General features: G+C 39.0%; 4 protein-coding genes across 4 annotated transcripts; 2 read left to right on the forward strand and 2 right to left on the reverse strand.

Annotated features, from left to right (window-relative positions):
* Position 1: 1 nt before the first annotated feature.
* Positions 2-943, reverse strand: LOC102794615 (uncharacterized). The gene is made up of 3 exons (XM_006790866.3): positions 692-943; positions 341-604; positions 2-176 (listed from the first exon to the last, which is right to left on the reverse strand). Exons 1-3 carry the CDS (start codon positions 873-875, stop codon positions 100-102), a joined length of 525 nt encoding a protein of 174 aa, XP_006790929.2. The 5' UTR covers positions 876-943; the 3' UTR covers positions 2-99.
* A 3749-nt stretch (positions 944-4692) lies between these two features.
* On the forward strand, positions 4693-8935 carry LOC102797339 (keratin, type I cytoskeletal 19-like). The gene is made up of 9 exons (XM_006810229.3): positions 4693-5017; positions 5645-5773; positions 6145-6227; positions 6428-6584; positions 6777-6938; positions 7055-7180; positions 8219-8448; positions 8537-8571; positions 8675-8935. The coding sequence occupies exons 1-9, from the start codon at positions 4742-4744 to the stop codon at positions 8779-8781; spliced, it is 1305 nt and encodes a 434-aa protein (XP_006810292.2). The 5' UTR covers positions 4693-4741; the 3' UTR covers positions 8782-8935.
* Positions 8936-15458: 6523 nt separating this feature from the next.
* On the forward strand, positions 15459-17692 carry LOC102787863 (keratin, type I cytoskeletal 50 kDa-like). Its single transcript, XM_006790668.3, has 7 exons — positions 15459-16030; positions 16207-16289; positions 16399-16555; positions 16666-16827; positions 16925-17050; positions 17145-17362; positions 17459-17692. Exons 1-7 carry the CDS (start codon positions 15539-15541, stop codon positions 17568-17570), a joined length of 1350 nt encoding a protein of 449 aa, XP_006790731.2. The 5' UTR covers positions 15459-15538; the 3' UTR covers positions 17571-17692.
* Positions 17693-20735: 3043 nt separating this feature from the next.
* krt98 (keratin 98) lies at positions 20736-23479 on the reverse strand. The gene is made up of 8 exons (XM_006790669.3): positions 23036-23479; positions 22660-22742; positions 22378-22534; positions 21811-21972; positions 21578-21703; positions 21220-21440; positions 21037-21059; positions 20736-20898 (listed from the first exon to the last, which is right to left on the reverse strand). The coding sequence occupies exons 1-8, from the start codon at positions 23477-23479 to the stop codon at positions 20798-20800; spliced, it is 1317 nt and encodes a 438-aa protein (XP_006790732.3). The 3' UTR covers positions 20736-20797.
* Positions 23480-24351: the final 872 nt, after the last annotated feature.

The raw sequence follows: 24351 nt of genomic DNA on the forward strand, positions 1-24351 counted from the left end.
CTGTTTATTTCGAAAGTTGCATGGGAAGTAAACGTCCACTTTTTTATAAAATCTGAACAAAAAAGCAGTGCGCCAGCTCTCCAGCTGTTGTGATGTGCCTCATTCTGTGTCCCGGCGGCCAAAATCCACCCAGCCCTGGTAGTCCCGATCCGTCATGCACTCGGAGTTCATCAGCTCTGTGAACAAACCATTCCTACAGTACATGAACCACACACAAAAGGGTTCAGTATGCAAATCTGAGCATCGTCTTGGACCTCCGCCTATTCAAACATTGCTCTAATAAGCTGAAGTGAAACAAGATGACAATCGCAGAGCTTTCCAACCCAAGCCTGCAGCATACCTGAAATTGCTTGCATTATTTGTTTGGTCATTATCTCGCGCTCATCAACTGAAAGGTGCGCCCGTCGTTCCAGCCGTGCAGAGTGAGTGCGGGGTGCTTGCCTCTGTCTTCCAGCCGAGTCTTTTGCCATCTCGTGTTTAGTTAGAAGCTGCTTGAGAACATTTGTCTCCTCAGTCTCTCCGGTTTCAGTTGTGGAAGCTGCTCCAGACACAAGCAGAGCAACCAGCAGCGCAAATACCACGAAAACTTTCCCTGACATTCTCTCTGCGCAGTAAGAAAGAAACATTTGAGTAAACATGAGATGTATTCTAAAAAACAAATTAGGTATCAAAAATGGCAAACTTACTGTACCTGTGAAGATAGGATGAGATATGTACACAACAAAGTGCGATGAGCGCGATGTCTCCAGTGCACAACTGCTGATTCCCAGCAGGTTGTCTCTTTTATACCCAAGTTTGGTGTCAGCATAATGGCTTTCAATCAAATACTGATAATGGTGTTCACCACAGAGCGTGTGATTAAGAGATGGATACATTGGAAAAAGGATGTGCGCAAAGGAAATTATACAAGTTTACATGGAGAAACACATCGTTATATTTGTCACTTAAGACCTTTTTTGCACTGCAATAACAATAAAACAACTCGATGTGTTTACACTGAAAATCCAATATTCCCTTAGAAACCATTCAAAACAATACAAATCTGATGTAACAATAACTTTAGGGAGGGAGGAAACACAGGTTTCCTGTACCTGTACAGAAACGTATATTTAAACAACGTACCATTTCTTTCAGTTTTTTTTTAACTGGTAGTATTTATTGAGAATACTATACAAGTCTTCCAATTTGCACATTATATGTTGTTTACATTGCTACCCTTCATATTTTTTATATATTTTCATCCATTCTCTTCTGTTTATCCTTAAAAAAACCGCTGAGGGGCTGGACCCTATTCCAGCTACCATGGAGTCAAGAGTCATGATACACCCTGAACGGGTCATCAGCCTGAGGCAGGGCTAAGACATAGAGACAGACAACCATTCGCAATCACATTCACAGCTATTTATTTCTATTAGCATGAACTATGTAAGTGAAAGTAAAGCAAGGGAAAACAAGATACCTAAAATAACTTAATGAATCAGAATCATCGTTGAAATTACCCCCAATTATAAAGCAAAACACATCACATTCATTCATACTTGGATTGAATGTATTTATCTGCAGCTTTAAAGAAAAACAAGTAGAAAGTTACATAGAAGTTACACAGATGTCCTTCATAATGTTCAGGCTGTAAACATTTCTGTGAAACGTTTTCTTGACATGTGTTTAAAAAGTGAAGTTAAACGGTGATACATAAAATATAAAATGTGCATAATTTATTACTGCCATGCTGCAGCCTGTACTTTCCACATGACGTACACACCACCCTTTTAGCAAAAGTCATACTTGCTTGGATAACATTAGCTCTGTTTACATACAGTACTGTATAGATTTTTTTTTTTCAAGTGTCCCAGTTACTCTGAATCCAGCGTCCCCTGATAACATGTGATGTTTAACTGCTTGTAGAAACTCAGCCTTCATATATTTTTCTTCCAGGCACTGAAAGTGTGGTCTGTCCGCTGTGAATGATTGTCTGCTACTTTGAGTTATGCAATAAAAGTGATTACAGCACAATGGAGAGCAGTATATGTACTTCATGAATCTACAAACTACAAACTGCCTCGGGGTATTATAACTAATTTGTAATACATACAGAACACGAGCCTGCAAGTTGATAGAAGGGCATATGTGACCTTTATCCAACCTCAGTCTAATATCTTCTAATACACTGCTAGACAGATTATTACTGGTCTAAATATTTGATTTTTGTTCTCTGCAGACTAAAGGGACACACACCCATCAGTAAAATCTGATAATGTCCACAGACACCACCTGCTCTTGACAAACTGCTCCTTTCACTTGTTATTTAGTTCAGATTCATACCCACACACACTGTTAGCTCAAGGCTGCATCGGATGTTTGGTGCAGGTTTTAGTCACTGTCACTGATTTTCTCTTGTCTCGTCTCAGGTACGCGTCTTCAAATTCCTTCATGCTGGTGAAAGGTTATGATAAGACTTTTACATTACACATGAGTAGTGTTTCCAATGCAAAACTTCCCGATAAAACTTTCCCTTTGAAATTCCAAATATATCCCAGAATCGGACCTCGCAGTTTAAGGAATAATTTAGCTGATATTCCATAAATTATTTTTTTGTAAAATCCACAATAAAGAATACCAAACAGGATTGTTTTGAAGAAAGGTTGAAGTTTAAAGACAAATCGGGGTGAGGGCTGATTAAAGGCTCTTTAACAATATGGTAAAGCTTATTTGGCATTTAGGTCTGAAATCTGTATACATGAAAAGGTTGGTTCCACTGAATAGTGCCATGTAAAAGTACTCAGTCATGCATGTCAGCAGTATGGGTGTGTTCCACAAAGGTTAAAATGATTTTCAGGTTTACTCTGACCACATGTTACCTGAGCTTCCAGAGAAAAAGGTGTGACAGCGTTTTGTTTTGCTATGTTTGGGTGGGGGTGGTGGTCTGGAACAGAGTTCACAGCTCTATTTGGACAGGTGTATATTTAAAATAATTTACGGTGCCAACAGCTATTAATCTTGTTGTCTGCTTCTTTCAATTCACAGAACAAAAATAGCTTTAGCCTCTCAAACAAAATTGTGGTTGAGCAGAGGAACCAGTTTCTAATAGTTAAATCCTTTTTCTTCCAGATGAGTGCATGTAAAACCTCGTGCATATAATACTTTTCATTTTGTCCACAAGTGTCTTTGTCTGGTGCAGTTTGAGATAAGGAGAGACTAAAAACATAATACAAGAACACAGACACAGATTACAGAGCTCTGCTGTTTACTTATTATTTTAAAGATACTATATTAGAATATATATATATATATATATATATATATATATATATATATATACGCACACATACACGCACGCACACACACATATTCATACATATTTAGAGACACAGTAAAATATGTAAACGTGTACAGTAAAAAAGAAAGTTGTCCCAGTACTCTATTCACTCTTTGCAAACACAACTTTTAGCAGCAATAACTTGAAGTAACTGTATTCTGTATCAATTTATCAGTCTCTCACATCATTGTAAAATCATTTTGGCCCACCTTTCTATCCAACATTGAGTTTATTCAGATTTGCTGGCTTTCATTTTTGTACAGCTCTGTTAAGGTCCTTTCCTGGCATTTCAGTCAGGTACAGGTCTGGAATTTGGGTGCCCGGGTCCTGTGACTGCAAAATAAGCCCAAACCCTGAGATATCCATCACTGTGCCTGACAGCTGGTATGAGCTGTTTGTACTGATATTGCGTGCATTATGCCTAGACATCTCCACGCTGATCTCGTCTGTCCAAAGTACATTGTTACACAAATCTTGTGCTTTGTTCAGAGGCAAATTTGCATTGCCAAACTATTCTGCCATGCTCTTTTTAAAGAGAAGAGGCTTTCCACTGTGCTGTCTAATCTTTTTCATCAGTGTTTCTCAAGCTAACTGAGGCCTGTAGACTCTGAGATGTAGCTCTTGGGTTTTTTACAGAGCGTATTTGTTGGTTTTGCAAATTGTTTGTATTAAAACTGTTACCAACATACCACTCATTGTTTGGTATGTGCAGATGAAGCTGTCTTACACCCCCAGAAAGGCTTAACAAATACCACTGGCTTAGGCATAATTACTGCTCATAGGTGGTTGTGATAGTGATCTTTTTGTTAAACTTAAACTTCTCAGTCAGGGTGAACATGAAAAAGCTGATCACGCTACCTGTCATGATGCACTTGCTGACTTGCACTTTAGAGGAAATAAAACTTAACTATCAAATGCAGTGAAACTAATTAAAAAACAAAGAAACTGATCATACCAATCCAAATACCGTCTCCCCCCATTTTTTATATAAATATTTTACTCTTGTTTGTTGTCTTTTCAGCTTCTTCTGGGTAACTCACTTAAAATCATCTGAGCATTCATCTGTGCCCCATAAAATAATGAGTATGACGTGTAATGAGTTAACAAGAAATAATTAGCCACATCTTAGGTTTTGGCTGGATTTCAGCATAGTTATCAGTTAAGCTGTCTGACTAGATGTTCCACTTGTCTTTCATCAAAGTTTGTCTAATGGAGACTTACACACCCAATCGATGGAAACAAAAACAAAGAAAACAAAAACTATTATCCGCATACCACACACTGTTGTTTTTGCATGGCATTTGAGACTGCACCCCCTCCCTAAGAACCCTATAAAATACCTAGCTGTGTCTTGCAGGATCACACCTCGGAGACATTCCTTCTGTGCTCACCATCAGCCTCGCATCACGACAACCTCCTGTCACCATGGCAGCCTCTTTCACCCAGCAGAGCAGCTACAGCGTTAAGCAGAGAACCTACAGTTCCAGCAGCTTGGGCGGATGGAAGCAGAGTGCCAGGTCCTCTGTTGGCTACACACCCAGTGTGCATGGTGGAGCTGGAGGTTATGGGACCCGCATCTCAAGGTCCAACTCTGTCTTCTCTTTAGGGTCCGTGGGCTCGTATGGAGAGACTTCTGTAGTCGGTGATGGGAAGGCAACCATGCAGGACCTCAACGACCGCCTGGCTGACTACTTGGCAAAAGTAGGTTTTACTGATGAGCACTAGTTGCAAGAATTACTCCCCCCCCCCCCCCCCCCCCTTATTTACTTTTCACAATTTGCATTTGTAATCACTAGTTAATAAATAATAAGATTAATTTCCACATAGTAAAATAACAGTTTCTAACAGTACATATTGACCTAACCCTAACCCCCTTTATTCTATTATCTTATCCTATTATATTGCGTTTTTCCCTTAATTTTTTACTGCTCTTAAACTTGTACTTCCTGTTTTAAATTTGTACTTGACCAAAAAAAAAAAAAAAAATTCCCACATGTGGGACTAATTAAGGTTTCTCTTATCTTATTGAATTTTTTCATGCAGCACTTATAATGGGGTGTCTTTATATTGTTGTAGTGAGTAAACGATCAACATACTCACATACAATAATGAACACAAACCCCCCCCCCCCCCAAACCCCAAAACAAACTAACAAAAAAAAAAAACATATGAAATTTTACCAAATGGAAAAATGTAGAACAGTTGCTTTCAGACAAATAATGATAGCCTGCTTGTATGAACCAATATTTCCTCGTGATGAAATTAAATGAGGTGAGGCATTGCATTCATGTGTGGCGTCAAACTGATGAGATGTGGTTATATGTGCAGGTGCGTTCTCTGGAGGCCAAAAATAGGCAGCTGGAACTGAACATCGCTGAGTTCTGCCAACAAAAGTCAACTGTTGTTACCAAGAACTACGGTGGTTATTATTCCACCATCAGTGACCTGCGAGCCGAGGTACCTCTCACACTTTACATAACACAACACACTGAAAGAATGATAAAAAAATAAATAAATAAATCAAGCAAACCATTTTACAATGCACACACGAAACCTCGAACATTTCCAAACACCCGAAGTAAACATCTATGCAGGCGACTGAAACATCTTTCCATTGTTTTACTATCACAAAAATTATTGACACCAATTAATGTTGAAGTGTGGATTTGAAGGGTTAGAACCCGTTGTACGCTGTGACTGATAGATGGCATCCAAAGAAAAGCTGAACTGCTGCGGAATGCAAAATACTTTGCTCAATATCAATAAATGAAGAGTATAGCCTATACGCGGTCAGAATTTCAGACAGTTTATTCATTTTCTCCAATTAGATTGCAAGAAGATTTGCAGAGAACCAGGCCATCCACGTGCAGCTTGACAATGCTCAATTGGCAGCGGAAGACTTTAAAATGAAGTAGGTTTACATTCCTTTGTTGCTCCGTGGCATTTCTTTCTACCCCATATTACTTTATACCAAATATGAAAAGAAATCCCACTCCATTTGAGAGTTTTTGTTTTATTCTTTAATTTTTTTTCTTTTGAGACCCTACAATCGTTACCCCCATCAAAATCGTGAAAATAATGGCATCTGAAAGGGCTGATTTTCTTCTGTAGATATGACATGGAGATGAACTTGCATTTGACCGTGGAGGCTGACGTATCCCGTCTCCGAGCAGTCCGCGACAGCTTGACTCTTGGCATCAGTGACTTGGAGCTAAGCATTGAGGATCTGAACACAGAGCTGGCGCAAATGAGGGCGAATCACAAGGAGGTAAAAGGCGTATAATAGAAAAAAAACCTATTAAACACTGCTAAAGAGATTGCGTGAGTCAATGTTTGCTTTCCATGGTGCAGTGTCGCCATCTGCTGGTGGTGGAAGCGCTTACACTTCTGGATGGATTGGAGATTTAAACACTTTTTTTGTTTGTTTTTGTTTGTTTTTTTGTTTTTTTGCATGTTGCAGGAGATGAGCCAGTTGAGCATCCAATGCAGTGGCTCTGTAAATGTAGAGGTGGACAGTGCACACTCTATAGATTTGACAAAGGTCCTGGAGGAAATGAGGGAGCAGTATGAAACTGTGGTGAGCAAGAACAAGCTGGAAGTGGAGAAATGGTTCCAGTCGAAGGTGAGGTTCCTAAAATGTTCAAAATGACTCCGGTAGATCCTTATATATATATATATATATATATATAAAAAAGTTAAAATTTTCTTACTGAATTTTGAATGCTTTCTTTTAAAAAGGTGGAAATTCTCCAGAAGGAAATCATTGTTTCCCAAACAGATGTGAAAACGTTTCACAAAGAGTTGTCCGTTCTGAAGAAGACCTACCAAAGTTTGATGATAAGCCGGCAAAGCGCACACACAGAGGTATGGAATAACAACCCAAAAGTACTGGATATGAAGGTTTTGTAACTGAAGCCAAATGCACATCGCAGTGTTAGGTCTAATAAACTCAGCTTGCTGAAGCTAAGAAGTAGCAGACCCGCTCTTTTTTTCTCATATTGTACTTATCTCTGGTATCTTGGTGCAACAGCTGCAAGCAGAGGAGGCAGGAAAGAGAAGCAAGGAGAGGGGAGACAACAAACAAACATTGCCTTGGAGGCTCATTTAAAAAAAATAAAATCAGTGTTCAACACTACGACATAACATAACTGCCGTATTTTATGAACTCACATGTGATCATGACTTTTCAATATTTTTTAACTAAAATCATTGTGACATTTTGCAATGTGGCAAGAAACTCAAGACGGTTGGGTGAGAGAAGGAAAACAGGATAAAGACATGCTGTGGAAGAGAGACAGAGATTAATAAGAGGTCTATTAACACATAGTGACTGAGCAAGCAAATGAAAAAAAAAAATAGAATCCTAGAATATAAAATGCATCATCTGAAACAATAACAGAACACTAATCACCCCTTAAATGTTCAAGGAATTAAGAGTTATCTGCTATTTTAATTCCCCCTGTTTATGACGGTCATGAAAAACCATATTCATGAACTTGGGAATTTCAAAATTATGTTGGTGGTGTATTTCTGCTCAAAAGCTGAGTTAAATGACAAAATATCCAAAAAGTATGTTGCAAAAAAGCAAACAAACAAATGAAAAAAAACATTAATAAAACAAATAAAGGACAAATATACATATAGCTTGCCTATATTTGATTGGGAAATGCTTCATATTGGTTGACATCAGCAGATGTCGCACCTGGTTAAAATTACTTTTGCTATTTGAAGCACATTAGGTTCGTAATGTTTAAATTGCTAGCACAAGGGGAATGATTAAAAAATTAAATAATTTTTTTCCAAACATATCAGGACATATATTAATTTGCTGTAACAGAGAGGAAGTGATTCTTCCCACTGACTGTACTCACATGGAGCTGTTGTAACCTCTCTGTCCTGCAGATTACGTGCCTACAGGAAAATTTGGAGGAAGTGAAAAGTCGCTATAGTCTTCAGCTTCAACAACTGCAGGTCACCATCTCCACCCTGGAGATTGAGCTGCAGGAGCTGAAGGCCTCTCTTCTGCGGGTGCAAACAGAATATAATGAGCTACTGGACATCAAGATGAGGCTGGAAATGGAGATTGCTGAATATAGGAGGCTGCTGGAAGGAGAGCACTATGAAAAAAAGGAGTAAGAAATTAAAAATGTATCTGTTTTTAATCCATTATCAATTAAAGCAAACAAAAATGTTTTAAAAAAATGTTTACACTCTTCTTAGGGTGGTGGTCATCAGCAAGGTCGTAGAAGTGGAAGGTAAGAATCTCCATCACTCACTGAACCAGAACTTCAGATCTTGTCGCAGTAAAACTGAATTAAGCTCTTTACACTATAGTGATGCGATGCATTGTTTTTGCAGAGCGTAAACCCCACATTGAAAAACGAGTGAAGACAATCATCGAGGAAATTGTTGATGGACAGGTGGTCGCCTCCTCTGAGGCCACCCAAGTGGAAACAGTTCAGTAACCTGCGCTCCCCTCACCCGAGCTTCTAAGTTGTTAAAGCGCACGCTGGTTTCTTCCGGGGAGTTCTCTTTGTTTTCATCTCATTATAAATCTAAACATTGCAAAATGCAGAAAATGCTCATCTTTACACAGTGCACGAGCCTTTGGATAAGTATGAAACCAATCTATGAATAAAAGGCTGAAAAAATTAATGATGATTGACTGATTGATTGTATTTCATTCCAATATATACCGCAAATGAAAAAAATATCACTATCATTATTTTTTATTCTGAGTTATAAATGTTTTTTCACATCCAGAAGAGGAGTATATTTTGAATACTGACCTTGCTTTGGGATCATTTCATCACAGAGCTAACAGAATCAACTTAAAATATAAAGCCACTGTCTCCTGTACTTTTCTTGTTTGGCTACTGAGGTAAAAATAATAAAAATAATAATAAGAGTATGTGAAAACAAATGATGTATTTAGCTTGTAATTTCATATTTAACCACCAGGTGTCGCCTTTTATTTTCTTTTTAAAAGTGGTCCTGGCCCAACTTCAGTGGATTGATTGTATAACCTTATTTTGCTAAAGTGGAAACAGATTGTTGCTACACAAGAGACTTCTAGAAGCATGATCAGTTTCCCTTACAGAACAATAGACAAAGATCTGCAAAGAGCATAAAAATGAAGGCGCATTACAGATGCTAATTTTGAACTGTTGGAAAAATGGGTGACACTGGATCACAGGCATGGAAACACACAAAAGAAAGGAAAGAAATAAAATATCACAGAATACCTGTGTTATGCAAGCTTGTGCTCTAAGTACGAGTGAAGATGATGTTTGATTCATCACAGGCTTCTTTATTTGGGTGGAGCTGAATCAGGTGGAGGCTTGAGATCTACAAAAAGCTTCTCAGTGCTTTGATGAGTTAATCTCCTGGTTAAAATGACTCAATCCAAAACTGGCTTCTTTTCAGTGCTTTTGTATTCCAGTACTTTGCCACACTGGTCAATCCTAAGTGCTATTAAATGTAATTATCGCACTTAATTGTAAAAGTGAACCTTGCTGTTTCAGCTGTTTTCTACACAAAGAAATATCAAGTTAAGGCAAAGCAGTCATTCATACAACTCGTCATCTAAAACTAAACCTGAGCATAAGTAGTCCATACAAAAATGTACAATTGTTGGACCGTATGCAACTTTGGTTCCTAATTTATGTACATAAGGTCATAAATTCAAGTGAAATTCAAATGTTACATGTACCTCAGGGGTTCAAATGTATGCATAATTTCAAAAGCAAAATGCAGTCACATATGGTGGACAGATTGTCAGTGCACGTGTGTTTTTCTGTTGCACTCAGTCTGTGTATGTTTGATAAAAAGAAACAGAAATTGTGTATTTTACTTGCTTGCCTGCATTACAGAGGGAATATTCATACGGCATAGCATAGATATTGTGGTGTTTGACTGTGTGCACATGGTCTCTATCTATATCCCCAAATTTTTTAATGGTAAAAAAAGCAAATCTGTCTCAGTGAACATTGTTATGCTGTCTCTGCTGTAAATTTCCAGACCTATTGAATGAGATATTCCTTGTTATAGAGGGTGTGGCCAGTCATTGCAGGGCACTGGAAGAGGCAACAGAGACCAGTTTGGGCCTGAATCATAATAACTCAAAACATTCTCAGAAACAGTACCTTATTGCACCTTTAGACATATCACAGCGTGGGCTGATACCGTCTGTGGTACTGTCATTTTAACCTTGACATTGTCTATTTTGTAACTTTGTGGTTTGTACGTTACAAATGTTTCCTGCTCATATACAAGCCACATATATGCAGTGATAAAAAAGCCTACAGCATGGCTCATTAGCTTGTAGAAGCCTCTTTAGCCGCAGTAACTTGAAGTAACGTGTGACTTTATCTGTTTTTTAGATCTTTGTGGAGGAATTTTGGCACACTCATTTGTACATTGTTGGTTCAGTTCTTTGAAGTTTGTGGGTGTTCATTTCATGCACAGCTCTCAAGAGCCTGCCACACTATTTCAATCAAGTTGGGGGTCTGGATTTTGGGCCATTGCAACTCCTTGATTCTTTTCTTTTTCAGTCATTCTGTTGTAGATTTGCAAGTGTGCTTGGGATCATTGTCTTTTTGCATGACACAATTTAGGCCAAGCTTTAGATGTTAGCATCGCATTCAATTCTAGAATACTTTGGTATATGGTCGACTTAGTGACTGCAAGGTGCCAAGATCCTGTGACTGGAAAACAATCCCACATCATTCCCCCTCCTTGACCATGCTGACAGTTGCTATGAAGCGCTTGTGCTGATATGCTGTGTTTGTTTTGCCTAAAACTGTTCTGTGCATTCTGAAAAAACATCTCTTTTTTGGTCTTAGCTCTTCACAAGACATGTTCCAGAAGTCTCATGGTTTGTTCAGATGCAACTTTGCAAACCTAAGCATTGGAGCCATATTATTCTTTTTCCTAAAAACCCTTCCAAACAAGCCACATTAGTTTAGTGCATTGAATTGTTATGATCTTAACATGCTGAGGCCTGAAGAGGTTTTCAGACTTTAAGCTGCATTTGCTGTCCACTCCTGGAAAGATTGTGACTTTGTGCTAAAATACACCTGAATGCACCTAAAAAAGAACCACAAAAATGTATACACGACTGGTCGCAATAGTTATATTTGTGTAGACTATAGCTGTAGAGAATGAAACGGACTTTCGCTGTACCTGTAAATCTGAGAGTGCAGACATGGAGAAAGGCAGATGAGCAAAAAAACCCCCAAATTATTCTGTAATGAATCATCAAAACTCTCGCTTTCTTGCCTAAAGGAGGGAGATATTGTTTTATATTGGCTCATATGTAACATACTCACACCCAAGAAAAAGCACTCTGAGCTATTTAATCATGTCACAGCACATTTTTAACATGGTGTTCCTGTTCTCACCCCAAACTGCACTTATTTCTGTCAATGAGGCACTTCATACTCAGGCCTGAACACGCCTTTCACATTCCAAGAAACTGGATGCGTGACACAGTAAATCTGTCGGAAGAGTTATGGACACGGTTTTTGGCAAAAGTCCAGTGAGTTTAACCGCAAGTACACTTCTCCTTCACACTATATACAATAGTCTTCCACAATGGCATAAATGTAGTGAATATTGTTTTTAGTCTTATCTTCTTATGAGCTGATTATGCCTTTAAGTGAATGGCATCAGCACTGGTTCTCAGGAATATCTCAATTACAACCATTCATACTTCATTCATAATTTCATACTTCACACAACGGCTCACCTTGCCCTACACATACAATTACGCTGATCAACAGAACTGATGTAAAAACCACAGCACGGTCTTTGCTGTCAAAGAAAACAAGTGTGCAAATTGTTCCGCAATCAACAAGAGCGTAGGCCCACGCCCGAAGGCAACGGGTGACTTTTTAACAAGCAAACATTTGACACTTTTTAAATTATATATTTAGTACAAGACCTTGAACAAAACCTTTGTGAAAATTCATTTTTTATTTGGATTTTTTCCCCCCCCATTCAACATAATTACAAATGCAATTCCAAAAAAGTTGGGACCCTGTGTAAAATCTAAATAGACACAGAATGACAAGATTTAGAAAATCTCCTAAACCTATATTTTACTCACAATAGAACACAGAAGGGCAATGTTTTTCACTATGTAGCATCGGCTGTCTTCTTTTAACAGCAGTCCATGAACACCTGGGAACTGAGGAGAGCAGTTGTTGGAGTTTTGAGACAGGATTGTTGTCCCATTCTTGTTTGATATAGCTGCTCAAAGTCCTGGCTCTTCTGTGTTGTGCTTTTTGTTTCATGATGCACCAGATGTTTTGAATTGGTGAAAGGACTGGAATGAATGTGGTTTAGCATACTATACTAAAACACATACTTTACCGAAATATGAAAACTCTTTGCCTGAAAAAGATATCAACATTGGTGGTGCCTTTCCAGAGGCAAGCTGGCAGTTTCATGGCAACTAATGCTCCCCAATGCAGAGATGCAGTCTCTCAAACTAAGCATTGATGGCAAGCTGGACGGACCCTTTCTGCTTCAGTCCAGAGAATGGAGTGTTAATATTGTCCAAAAAGAATGTCAACTTTCCATTTGTCTGACCATAGAACAGTTTTTCACTTTGCCTCAGTCCATTTTAGAATGAGCTTTGGTGATCCAGAGAAGACAGCAGCTTTTCTGGATCATGCTCATATATTGCTTCTTCGTGGCATGATCCAGCTTTAACCTGTATTTGTGGCTGGCACAACGAATTGACAGGATCATGCCTGCTTTTAACGCAGCACCACCTGAGGGTGATCACAAGCATCTAAGTACTGATTTTCAGTTCCCTGTGCACAGAGCTTAAGTTATACATTGAGTAACATTAAATGTTTTTTTTTTCAGGAGATTGGTGAACCTACACTGACCTGTACCTTTGAAAAACACCTCTCTAAGATCCTCTTTTTTAAACCTAATCATGTTACTAAACTGTTGGCAGTTAACCTAATTAGTTGTATTTTTCTCTACCTGTTTCTTTTTAATTCCACTTACTTTTCCAGCCTTTTCCTGCCCCCATCACAACTTTTTAGAGAAGTGTTGCAGCAGTCCAATTCAAAATGGACTCATATTTTCCTTAAAATAATACATTTCCTCAGTTTAAATGTATGACTTGAATTCTATGTTCTATTGTGAATAAAATAAGTGTTTGTGCTACTTTTCTTTACATTTGCATTTGCATCAATAGATCATTTTTTATGAAAAAGGGAAGTGCACTCTTGGGTGTAGAAGTTAGTGGTTATATTGGAGAAATAACATCTTGGCTAATTGCTAACATAATGCTGACGGCAGGGGTGGCAAGTTTTAAAACACCTCCAAACTAACCAAACTAACTCTAATACTTCTTCATACGATGTTTCATTCTAGCACAAGTAAGTTAAAAATATTTAAGTGAATGCACTTTGCCATGTCGTGTAGCTTTCCATTGATTTCGTGATCTACAGATCAGTGAGTATGAGATTCCTGTCTGTGCAGGTTTTGCCTAATGCCTAAGGAAACACGAGCTGTTCATCATTTTGACAGGATTGTTGACAGCAGCCAATTAGCCACATTATTAAAATGTTCATACCTAGAAGTTACGAGCATAAATGTTCCTTTGTACTCTCACAGTAGCAAATTTATTTTTATTCAAGCAATTTATTTATTTTTAAATCAATTGTGTTGGTAGTAAAATAGTAAGACAGCATAAGCTAAGTCAGCGTTACTGAATCACTTTCATGACACTGATGCTTGTTGCTAAAAATGTTCTATCATTTACAAGACATTATTATTTCTTTAACATTTGTTTTTCTGACCAATCTTTTTGCATGTTATACACTCTAAAATCCAAAAATATATATTTAGCAAATGACACTGAAGGGATAAACTTCATCTAAGTGATTCAAGTGCACTATTTGTTATGCTCTGTGCACATAAATTATCCTCTGTTATGAATAACCAGTCAGCATCTCAGATATAATTTACAGCTGTTTAGCATATGCTAGAGATAGGTTTGCAACTTGCAAATGATTAGCAGCATCTGGTTTTGCTAAGTGGTAATTGCTAAATCTACTGTGTATGTGCAAGTTCTGCAACAGTCATTTCTCTGAGGCAAAGGGAAACTTTTTACTGGCTAGAAACAAAATAAATGCATTGTTAGAATCATTTTCTACATTAAAAATTAAAAAAAAAAAGAAAAAAAATATAAAGACACTATAGAGTAAAGAGAAAAGGTAAATGTTTTGCAATTTTTCAAACCTTTCTAACATTTGCACCAGACTGATGTAGAACCGTTGAGCAAAATCCCCCAGGGTATTGTAAATGACTTAAAATTGGTGTGGAGAGATGGAAAGAAGCAAACAAGCAAGAGCTTGTTCTTATTCGGGCATGATGCACACGTCAAAGTACAATGCCAAGCAAAGTCAATAACAAGCAAGCACATTTCTGGTGAGCTTTCCAGCAGTGCAGTGCCAAATCTTGAATAAGGCTAAGTCTTCTTTGACATCTATAATACTCTGCCAGGCAAACCTGCAGGCTATTGCAGGGCAAAACGAACAAACACATAAAAGATGATATTTTAAGGTAACATTGAGGGAAAAAAAGATGTGTGAGAATAAGTGTGCTGCTGGCTGAGAGTCAAGTAAAAAAAACAACAACTTGTGTTTGCAGGGCTTATTACCTTGGGAACAAAACAGGTGTGGCTTGTCTGGTTTAGCTCTTTTTTTCAAGAATTATGCTACAAAATTAATGAGGTCCCATCACCTGACAGAACAGTTTTAACTGTATAACTAACTTTAGGCATATGTTGATGGGTGTGTCTGTTTTACAATTTACACAATGTTCTGCAATAATAAAGATACTGGTGTCCTTATGCACAATAATATGGAACAACGGAATGCAGAATAATATTGAATGAAAAAATGACAATATTCAGCATGAATTGAAGCCAGTTGTAAAATTTGGATACCTTACAAATGCAGTAAATACTTAATCCTACTTTCTCCTTTTTATGATTGCACAAAATGCATATCTGTGTGAACACTTGGGCTGAACACCCATTTTAGGTAATGCTCCTCCCTTTGTGCCTGTATGACACCACCCACACTGAAGGCAGCAGCAGCTTTTTGCAGCATAAAAAGGGTCCAGCAGCAGAGCTGTGCATCTCAGCCATCTCCGTCTGTTCAAGGCAGTCAGACCACCTGAGCAACTTTCACAATGTCTTGGTTAAAACCCAATAGCAGTTATTCTGGGCGCTTAGGAAGTTCAAGCATGGGTGGAGGTGGAGGTGGAGGCAGTGTCCAAAGGATGTATGCTAGAAGCGTGCACGGTGGTGCAGGTGGACACGGAGCAAGAATTGCGGTTTCTGGTGGTGGTGGTGGAGGTTTTGGTAGCGGTGCAGCCTTTGGCGGCGGTTCAGGCTTTGGTGGTGGTGCAGGCTATGGTGGTGGTGCAGGCTTTGGTGGTGGTGCAGGCTTTGGTGGTGGTGCAGGTTTTGGCGGCGGGGATATCAATGTTGGTGCCAATGAAAAGGCCACCATGCAGAACCTGAATGACCGCCTGGCCTCCTACTTGGAGAAAGTGCGCAAGCTTGAGAAGGCCAACGGTGAATTTGAGCTCAAGATCAGGCAGTTCTTGGAAAGTAAGACCTCCCCTTCAGCCCGTGACTACTCAGCTTATGAGGCCACTATTGCTGACCTACGAGATAAGGTATGTCACATGAGTAGTGAATCTGAATGCTATACCATGTTTGAATTTATTATGAAATGCATGGACTTTAAGAAGATACTTTCGAAATATGAGTCAGAATCAGTTGTTTTTAATGTTTGCACGAATATAAAGACATGTAGTAGTTATTTAAAAAATGGTATTTCATAATCACACAGATCCAGGATGCCATTTCTGTCAATGGAGGCGTCTTTCTGGCCTGTGAGAATGCAAAACTGGCAGCAGATGACTTCAGAACCAAGTAAGGGATAGCAGTGGTTAAATGCTGTTGAACTTTGTGAATTTTTAATTTACACTAAACAAACACAGAACTGTTGAGATGAAATATCTCATCACTTGTGGCCTTGCAGGTATGAGAACGAGCTTTCTATGCGTACATCAGTGGAGGCAGATATTGCTGAGCTGAAGAGACTATTGGATCAGCTGACACTAAGCAGATCTGACCTGGAGATGCAGATAGAAGGCCTCAAGGAGGAGCTCATTTTCCTTAAGAAAAACCACGAGGAGGTCAGTAGAAAACAGTGAACAGTCATTCAAGCAAATTAAAAGTGGAACAAATTTATTCAACTGTACAATACAACCAACTCAATTAAAATACTGAACCAATTGTCCACCAGGAAATGGCATCAATGAGAACCCAGATGAGTGGTCAGATCAATGTGGAGGTGGATGCAGCACCACAACAAGACCTGAACAGTGTTTTGGCTGAGATCCGTGACCAATATGAATCTATAACTGCCAAAAAAAAGAAAGAACTTCAAGCTTGGTTTGATCAAAAGGTAAGACTGAAGAAGATCTGATTTTCAATGCATAGATTGTTGTTCGAAGTTATTTAGTGATATGTGAACTTTGCATTGAGTGTCATGTCTTTTGCAGTCAGATGAGCTGAGCAAAGAGATGACTGCGAACACAGAAATTCTGCAAACATCCAAAACAGAAATCACTGACCTCCGTCGCACATTGCAAGGCCTGGAGATTGAATTACAGTCACAGTTAAGCATGGTAAATAAAATCATTTGGCTTTATTTGAACTCATTCACTAATCCCAGCTTCAGATTTTTGACAGATTTTCTTTACCTCTTCCTTTCTTCAATAGAAAGCAGGTTTGGAAAATTCTCTGGCTGAAACAGAGGCACGGTATTCTATGAAGCTTCAAGGCCTCCAGATGCAAGTGACAAGCATGGAGGAACAGTTGATGCAGCTCCGTGCTGATATTGAGCGCCAGAGCCATGAATACAAGATGCTCCTCGACATCAAAACTCGCCTGGAGATGGAGATTGCAGAGTATAGGAGGCTGTTGGATGGAGAGGGCAGGTAAGAAAAATGAAGAATTCAGCCCTTTCACCATAAGCTAGTTCTGCAAATTTAAATCTTAAACTGATTTTAACACCAACTCTGTACTTTTCACAGCACGAAAAGCGCTGGATCTTCCAGCGTCACCAATAAAAAAGTGGTCGTGATCACTGAGGAAGTAAGCGATGGGAAGGTGGTGTCCTCCAGTACCACCACCACCAGTAAATAAACTGTCTCAAACAGCAAACACAGCACAACGTCTGGAGTACACAAATTGCACGTCTAAGTCACTACTACATCCTTCAAATACTAAAGTGATGCAATAAAAGGCTCTCAGTTTGCTGACTTGAATTTTGTCTTATTTGTGTCTGCTTAATTTCAAATGTCATGATAGTGACAGTTCCACAGTTTTTCATTAACCAAGAAGGTATTTTTAAAAGGTATATTTATATTTCATAAGGTATTTCATGACATTGGTAAATACTAAGATAATATTAGTATTTTGACAATATAAACTTGGCTGAGAATTAAATTAAACATAACAGTAAATATAACGTTGCAGCCTGAGGCCATCTTGCTAGATAGAAAAGCTAAAAGTAATGATTACTCAGGACTGTGCCTCTTTTCAAAATTTCCATTATGACACATGAGCCCAAGATGTTTTATAGTCTTGAGAAAGAGAGCAATAAAGTAAAACATTTCTGAACCTGTTGAGTACACGATGACACAAAAACATATAAAGACACGTTACAGTCAGTTTAGACTTTATTTCATATTTGGAATAGCATAGAATAGAATAGAATAGAATAGAATAGAATAATCCTTTAATTGTCCCACAGGGGGAAATTTGGGTGTTACAGCAGCTAGAAAGACACTTATACAAACAAACAGTACACAAGACACAGAACAGAAACATACACATTTTTTACATATTTACATGAAGGACAATGGTTACCAAAAACTGAGTACCATACTGTTATTAAATTAAATTAAATTAAATACATATAAGAGGCAAACCCTGGTTATAGTGTGAATCGGTTTATAAAATAGTGCAAGATACAGCGCTGATGTAAACATCTATGATTGTTGGGAGCAGTTCTGATTGTACAGTCTGACAGCTGCAGGGAGGAAGCACCTGCGGAAACGCTCCTTCATGCATCGAAGATGCAGCAGTCTGTCACTGAAGGAGCTCTGCAGTTCAGCAACATCTACATGCATGGGGTGGGAGACTGTCCATCAGAGATGTTATTTTGGCCAGAGTCCTTCTGTCTCCCACCACCTGCACTGGGTCCAGGGTGCATCCCAGAACAGAGCTGGCCTTCCTGATGAGTTTATCCAACCTCTTCCTCTCAGCTGCAGATAAACTGCTGCGCCAACATACAACACTGTAAAAAATGACAGATGTCACCAAAGAGTCATAGAAGGTCTTTAAAAGTGTTCCCTGTACTCCAAATGACCTCAGCCACCTCAGCAGGTAGAGTCTGCAATGACCCTTCCTGTAAAGAGCATCAGTGTTGTGGCTCCAGTCTAGCTTATTATTCAGGTGACCACCCAGGTACCTATAAGAGTCCGCTATCTCAATGTCCACTCCCTGGATGTTCACCGGTGTCAGTGTGGTGGGTCTGCGTCTCCAGAAATCCACCACCAACTCCTTCGTTTTCCCAGCGTTGATCAGCAGGTGGTTCTGCTGACACCAGTCCACAAAGTCCAGAGTCCACTGTCTGTACTCTGAGTCATCCTCACCTGAGATGAGGAAAAACGTGTGTATGACATCAAGAATCAACAAGTTTTTGTTCATTAAAATTAATGGATCTTCCCACCCCTAACATATGTGATGTGAGCAAAATGTTCACCATGTGGATTCTGATAGACTTCTCATTACACGTGATTAAAGCTGCATCAACCAACATTTTGCCACTAGGGGGCAGAGAATGTTTGCATCAACACTAGAAGACATTTGTCTAGGTTTTAGAAAGATCATTAAAAATGTAAGGATACTGATAAGCTCAGTGATGTTTTTTTTTTTTTTTAAATGTGTCTTTAATATAGCAACCTCTGGGGTAAATGTTTTTGGTTTTGAACAGACGTTGTCCACTGAGACAAAATGCCCAAAAAACTTAACTTAGTATATCCACAGGTAGGTGAACTCTAAAGAGACACAGTTGTTAAAGCGTGTAAGCAAACAATGTCTGTGCAATCAGAAGAAACAACATTATTATTATCATTGAATCTCTTTACTATAAACCGATCATTATGTCACTCCATCATTAACCCTCTCAAGGCAGGCATTGCCGATTTGCAACAGTTAAAAACTAACAACCTGATTACCCCACATACATATTTTTTGAGTTTTTTTACTCAGAAGTACCACTGCAGGACTTGGTTGTGCATTAGCAACAAAAAGTTTCATTTGAGCCTGAGAGGGTTAACCCACTCTTTCCTGGCACTCCCTGTACCTACACCAGGCAGAAACTATTATTATAAGCTGCAATTTTACTTTAGTTTATAAGAAGTAAAAAAAAAGCCTTGAGACGACTTTTGTTGTGATTTGGCGCTATATAAATAAAATTGAATTGAAATTGAATTGAATTAATCAAGCTTGGTAGAGATAGATGAGAATTTGTTTAGTACCTGCTCTAAACTAATTTTAACAGATGGAGGCTTGTTGTTTTTTTTCCCTTGTACTTGTCTTCAGGAGAGATAAATAAAGGTTGTTTAGTTTGAGCTTACAGTTTTTTGGTACTCACTGAATTTGATTAACCAGGGGTTTAAGGAACAAGAAAATACTTTACATTACATAAAATCCTATTTTGTCCACATTTATGATAAAATATCTTGGTATTCAACATAGACTGAATGTAAAAAGACACTGATTTGTGAACCCCTGTTTTAAAGCCTAAATGTCTGTCTCACTGTGTTTTTCACTCCTGACAGCTGGGATGGGTTCCAGTCCCATTACCCCACAACCCTGAATTGGAGAAGTGGTTGAGAAAATTTATGGAATTTCATTAAAATACTTCAACAGGCACCAACACAACATACATGACTTTGAGTGACTCAAATTTGCCGAGGCAAAGCTTAACAGACTGCTAACAGCTACAGCCACGTCCAAGTTTTCCAGCTGTCAGTCAAAACCTCAAAGCCTGTCTGCTTAAATTAAAGCATTAATAAAACCAACCCCTTTAAATTGTTACGAAAGGAGATTGGCTACAGAAAAGGGGCTTAAATTCACCTTAAAGCTGCAAAATTGACAGTTATTTCTGGTTTTTCATGTCATACATATGTTAAATAAAACCACACTGACTAATGCCACATGCACATGTACTATAAAGTGACAAAAGAGATGAAAACCTACATAATAATTTTACATTTATGTAGACGCCACACATGAAACTTTAATTCAACTGCATGATCTTTATTTTTGGTTCATTCATCCCATATTCCACGAGCTTCTATCTATTCATCCTTAAATTGACCCAGATTATCAACGGTCTCGTTGGTCTGCACCACCCTTCCATCCACAATTCTCTCCACCACTGTGATGACCTTTTTGACCACTAAAGAAAAGAAGAGAAAAAAACAAACATGATAAATTCTCAAGACATTTTTTAAAACTGTATCTGATGTAAATTTATGATATAATTTGGACAATTAAAAAAATGATACGAATGATACAAAAAAAAAACCTTTCTTGCCTTTCGTTGAGCTGCAATAAGTGCTGGTGCGGATGGGGGGTGGGGGGTGGGAGAGAAATCATTAGTTTGACCATTCATATCATAAACAATTTCAACAAAATCAACAAACGTAGATTTTTTGACTCCCTGACTCACGATTTTCTCATTTTTCTCCACTGCCTCTTTCTCTTCACTAGGTCTTACCTGTCATCCTCCCCATCCAGCAGCCTCCTGTACTCTGCAATCTCCATCTCCAGCTTGGTCTTGAGATCCAGCAACATGTCATATTTGTGCTTGTTGTCGGTGATACTGCTGTGGATCTGGGAAAGCTGTTCCTCCAGGCTTTTGACCATATTCTGAAGGTTTGTTAACTTCATGGCATAGTGTCCCTGGGTCTCTGCCAGAGTTCTCTCTAGAGATGTTTTCTGTTTGAGTTGCAGAAGAAAATTGTTCAGTGAATAGGCAGTCAGCAATTGTGTGACATACTGCTAACATTCCCTTCATACTTAATGGACAGGTAAAATGACATCAGTTCCAGTGACATTAAACTGATGTGTGTTACCATGGTCAAATGGCCCTGCAGTTCAATCTCCAGTCTCTGGAGAGTGTTCCTCAGCTCTGTAATCTCTCTTCGTGTTGTGACCAGAACCTCAGTTTGTGTTTGCACTTCCTGCTCCACTTCTGCAATCTGAGCAGAAACACAACATCATAATTTGTTTCACTCCAGTTGAAAGATCACTTCATGGAAATAATAATAATAATAATAATAATAATAATGATAACTTCACTTCTCACCTTGTTTTGATACCACAATTCGAGCTCTTTGCTGTTCTTTGCAATCACACCCTCGTAGTGCTGCCTGATCTCTGCCATAGCCTCGTTAAGGTCTCGAGAGGGAGAAGCGTCCACGGATACATTAACCTGGCCACCCATCTGAGTCCTCAGTAGAGCCACATCCTGCAGAGGTCAAAGGGCAATAAAATTTCACAAAATATTTCACAAAAAAAAAATCACAAATCCTCAAAATAATCTACCTGTTGTTATGATAGTCATGCGTGTTTTCGGCTCTTTAATCTGCATGTGTGTCCGTGTGTGTGGTGGGTGCGGGTGTTGAACAAACAGAGGCAATGAGGTAATGGAGAAAGAGAAGAATACATGGAAGTGTGCAGAGAGAAGAGGGGCAGCAAAGGGAAAAGGAGAAGGTGGCAGAGCTGTTTATAAAAGCATGAACCTAATGCTGCATTTCCTCTGTATTATCAGGGGTTAAACATGGGTCATGTGTGAATTATGAACAGCCAGCCACAAAAGCTTGCAATGAAAAACAGATGTGATCTCATAAGGTTGCCCTCTCAGTAAACTCGCCTCTTCGTGGTTTTTCTTGAGGATAGTGACATCTTCCTTCAGGGTTTCATACTGATTCTCCAGATCCAGCCTCAATAGGTTAAGATCATCCGTTAGCTTCCTCAGACCAGCAATGTCTGCTTCCACTGCCAGTCTCATGGCCAGCTCGCTTTCATACCTGAGTGAATTTCACACAAAATGGCACATGGACAAGTCAGCGGGTTATCACGATCAGGAGCTGTGAGTCAGACATGTGTACATGTGAATGTAGAAGGGTTAGAAACATACGGAGGGCAAACTCACTTCACTTTAAAATCATCAGCAGCCAGTTTTGCATTGTCAGTGTCCAGGATGGTCTTGGCATTGAGCATGGAGGCAATACAAATCTAAGAGTGGGCAAAAACACATGGAAATAGTCAGAAATCAATCAAGCTCTTCAGGTAACAACACTTGAGTTCCTCTCTACACCTGTGCTGCTTCTCTGTGTAATTAACATTGTAATATTCAGGACTTAACTTAACTTAACTTATGGGTCAGTATCTAAGTCTTTGACAATGATGAATGAGCTCATCTAACTGAAAGGTTAGATACCAAAAGATACCTCTTCTGTTACACTTACATTGAACATCGACAAGCAGGAATTGCTCAGGCAGACTCTTATCTGTATCTTTTCTCTTACCTTTTCCTTCAGATCCTCGATGGTGGCGAAGTAACCAGAGTAGTCACGGGAGACCACGTTTCTGCTCTGGTACCACTCCCGGATCAGGTTCTCCAGGTGCTCATTCTCCTTCTCCAGCTTGTGCACCTTATCCAGGTATGACGCCAGACGGTCATTCAGGTTCTGCATGGTGGCCTTCTCATTGGCCCCAACATGGAGGTCGAGACCATCAGCAAGATTCAAGCTTGGTGTTCCACAGCTCATCTGGGATGAAGAGATACGGACTCCACGACCTCCTGCTCCACCATAGACACTCATGGTATTCTGCTTGAAGCTTCTTGTCTTCATAGACATGTTGAAGGGTCTTGATGTGAACCAAGTAGGATAACTGGAGGTGATCTGCAGCTGAGTCCCTAACTTTGGTATCGTGGTTATATAGTTGCCAAAGTGGGATGGGCCTTGCATAGGCTGAAAAGTAAGAATGCAGTTGACAGATCAACCCCCCACCCCTCTATGCAATCTCTCCATCACCATGGGTGTGGTGACCAGTGGGTAGGGGTTCATTCACCTCTTTTCAGGTCAAACTTGTGATTCCACATTTTGTTGCAACTCAGTGAAAGCACAGTGATAAGTGAAAATTCCTTTTTCTAGATAATCCTTTCATCAGTTTGTTTTTTGCCCCTCCCTTTTTGTTTGCTTAGATGTTGGTATGAGAAAAACATACATTTCAAAATCCAAATCTGAATACTTTGTTAATCCTAGTGTGGAATTGCATTACACTGAAGTGTGGATATGAAATAAGAATGATATAAACTGCAGTTTGTTAAAATGTACAGAGAACAGAGAATGTATAAAACAGTGAAAGTTTAGGTTCTTTTAATCCTAAGGGACTGCAGTGTGTGGCTATCCTGTAAAATAGTCGCTCACCCTACTTACTCATAGCAGTGACAAAAATAACACATACCAGCGATAATTTCACCTGTGTGGTACTCTATGTCAGCTGATGTTATTTTTGCCACATAAGCTTCTAGGCAATAGACAAAAGACTGTATTAATTAAAACTTACACAATGTAACTGTAACACAATAAATGACTGGATGTGTTTATATTTTAAGTGATCACACAGACAAGAGAATGCAGCACTTGTCTGTACAAGAAACTCCAAATTTCAGAACAGAAGAAAATACAAAGGGAAGGAAAATCTAGCACAGGGCTGATCCCATGAGCCACCAGCAGTTCTGTGTTAATTAGCAATTTTAAATCTTGTTTGTTAATTTAAAAAAAAAGACTATTAAAATGTAATATATCTTAGGGTAGGCAAATACACAGCCAGTCGC

Source organism: Neolamprologus brichardi, chromosome 6 (assembly GCF_056152115.1).
Source record: "Neolamprologus brichardi isolate AB-2024 chromosome 6, ASM5615211v1, whole genome shotgun sequence".
In the NCBI taxonomy this organism is placed as follows: domain Eukaryota; kingdom Metazoa; phylum Chordata; class Actinopteri; order Cichliformes; family Cichlidae; genus Neolamprologus; species Neolamprologus brichardi.

Coding starts and splice junctions, on each gene's coding strand:
- LOC102794615 (XM_006790866.3), bottom strand. CDS start 875: ATGTATCCATCTCTTAATCACACGCTCTGTGGTGAACACCATTATCAG. Junction 605..691: donor ATCTCATCCTATCTTCACAG/GTACAGTAAGTT, acceptor CTTACTGCGCAG/AGAGAATGTCAGGGAAAGTT. Junction 177..340: donor AATAATGCAAGCAATTTCAG/GTATGCTGCAGG, acceptor GTTTGTTCACAG/AGCTGATGAACTCCGAGTGC.
- LOC102797339 (XM_006810229.3), top strand. CDS start 4,742: ATGGCAGCCTCTTTCACCCAGCAGAGCAGCTACAGCGTTAAGCAGAGA. Junction 6,939..7,054: donor AGAAATGGTTCCAGTCGAAG/GTGAGGTTCCTA, acceptor TCTTTTAAAAAG/GTGGAAATTCTCCAGAAGGA. Junction 7,181..8,218: donor GGCAAAGCGCACACACAGAG/GTATGGAATAAC, acceptor TCTGTCCTGCAG/ATTACGTGCCTACAGGAAAA.
- LOC102787863 (XM_006790668.3), top strand. CDS start 15,539: ATGTCTTGGTTAAAACCCAATAGCAGTTATTCTGGGCGCTTAGGAAGT. Junction 16,031..16,206: donor TTGCTGACCTACGAGATAAG/GTATGTCACATG, acceptor ATAATCACACAG/ATCCAGGATGCCATTTCTGT. Junction 17,363..17,458: donor CTGTTGGATGGAGAGGGCAG/GTAAGAAAAATG, acceptor TACTTTTCACAG/CACGAAAAGCGCTGGATCTT.
- krt98 (XM_006790669.3), bottom strand. CDS start 23,479: ATGCAAGGCCCATCCCACTTTGGCAACTATATAACCACGATACCAAAG. Junction 21,704..21,810: donor AATTGTGGTATCAAAACAAG/GTGAGAAGTGAA, acceptor GTTTCTGCTCAG/ATTGCAGAAGTGGAGCAGGA. Junction 21,060..21,219: donor CTGGATGGGGAGGATGACAG/GTAAGACCTAGT, acceptor CATCCGCACCAG/CACTTATTGCAGCTCAACGA.